The 1,301-nt window shown below is 48.3% G+C and overlaps 1 protein-coding gene across 1 annotated transcript in view; it reads left to right on the top strand.

Moving 5' to 3' along the window:
• Window positions 1–359, top strand: part of ly6d (lymphocyte antigen 6 family member D) — a 1,027-nt gene extending 668 nt beyond the window's left edge. The window contains exon 3 of the mRNA XM_035622899.2: window positions 1–359. This exon is cut by the window's left edge and continues 16 nt beyond it. Coding sequence (XP_035478792.1) covers window positions 1–70 — 70 coding nt within the window. The 3' untranslated portion in view covers window positions 71–359.
• Window positions 360–1,301: the final 942 nt, after the last annotated feature.

Here is a 1,301-nt window from a genome sequence, read left to right on the forward strand (position 1 = left end):
GACTTGTGAGGAGCTCTGCGCCGACGACAACAACACAACCTGCTGCCAAGAGGACGAGTGCGAGGTCTGAGGCCGAGGTCTGAGGCCGAGGTCCGAGGTCGAGGTCCGAGGTCGAGGTCGAGGTCCGAGGTCGAGGTCCGAGGTCGAGGTCCGAGGTCGAGGTCTGAGGTCGAGGTCCGAGGCCGAGGTCCGAGGACGAGACTCTCACGTTCTGATTAATCGCAGACGTGCGGGGAGACGGTTTTCTCACCTAAATGATCCCAAATATGAAGAAAGATGATTCAATGTGACTACCCTGCTCTCCATTTTGGCCTTCTGTCTTTGATTTGAAGAATCTGAATTAAAATCCATAATGAGTTCCCCTTGGTTGATTTTGTCTCATTAATCATTCCACAGTCTCCGGCACTGCGCGGCACATAGTTAGTCACAGACATCTTCTTAATGAATGAGCGCTAGAAGCAGAGCAAACACACACACACGCAACGCACGCACACGCACTCACGCACACACACACACACACACACACACACACACACACTTAATCCCTGTCTGATGTCACTCAGTGGGTCACTGCAGCACTAACTGCTGCAGTATGTGGGTCGTTGTCTGTCTCTGTAAAGCTGGACTCTCTAAAGGGTGTCGTCTTTTTCAAACTCAATAAAAATAGAAAAATAATAAATCAGTGAAATTGATCTCACTAGTTTGTGTCCATTCGCTACAAGGTCGTGGCATTTGCACACTGTACGAGTTCCTCGCGGGTTTTATCTGGCTGGAGTTAAACTCTATAACAGTACATGATTTCACGATTTGCTACCATGCAAAATTTTGGGCGCCAACATAAGTGCATAATGTGTGAGATTGAAAAGAAGCGACAACACAACACACAAGCTTATTAAAACCCATAGTTAGGTTTAATCGCTCGGCAACAGAAGGACATTATGACAAGAACGAGGGATGAAGTCAGGTGGCAACTGCGCACGCAACCCTTCAAGGAACGAAATATACGACTTTCTCACGGGGGTGTCCCGTTACCAGGGGACCTTACTGTTACTGTTCCCATGACGACAGAGTAACACCCGCCGCTGACACATTCCTGTTAGGGTTTACCAAAGGCACTGGACTCAGTAGCGCTAACACAGAGTTCAAGTTTTTTAAAGGAAAATTGATACTGTAAATTGTGCAGAAGGCAGCCGACTAAATAACAAAGAGTATTCCATCAAACGGGAGGTTCCAGGAGAGGGTCCAGGGGTTTTTCGCAGAGCTGGGGACGAAGCATGAACACGACCATGTGCAGTACGACG

This window comes from Scophthalmus maximus, chromosome 11, assembly GCF_022379125.1.
Source record: "Scophthalmus maximus strain ysfricsl-2021 chromosome 11, ASM2237912v1, whole genome shotgun sequence".
NCBI lineage: Eukaryota > Metazoa > Chordata > Actinopteri > Pleuronectiformes > Scophthalmidae > Scophthalmus > Scophthalmus maximus.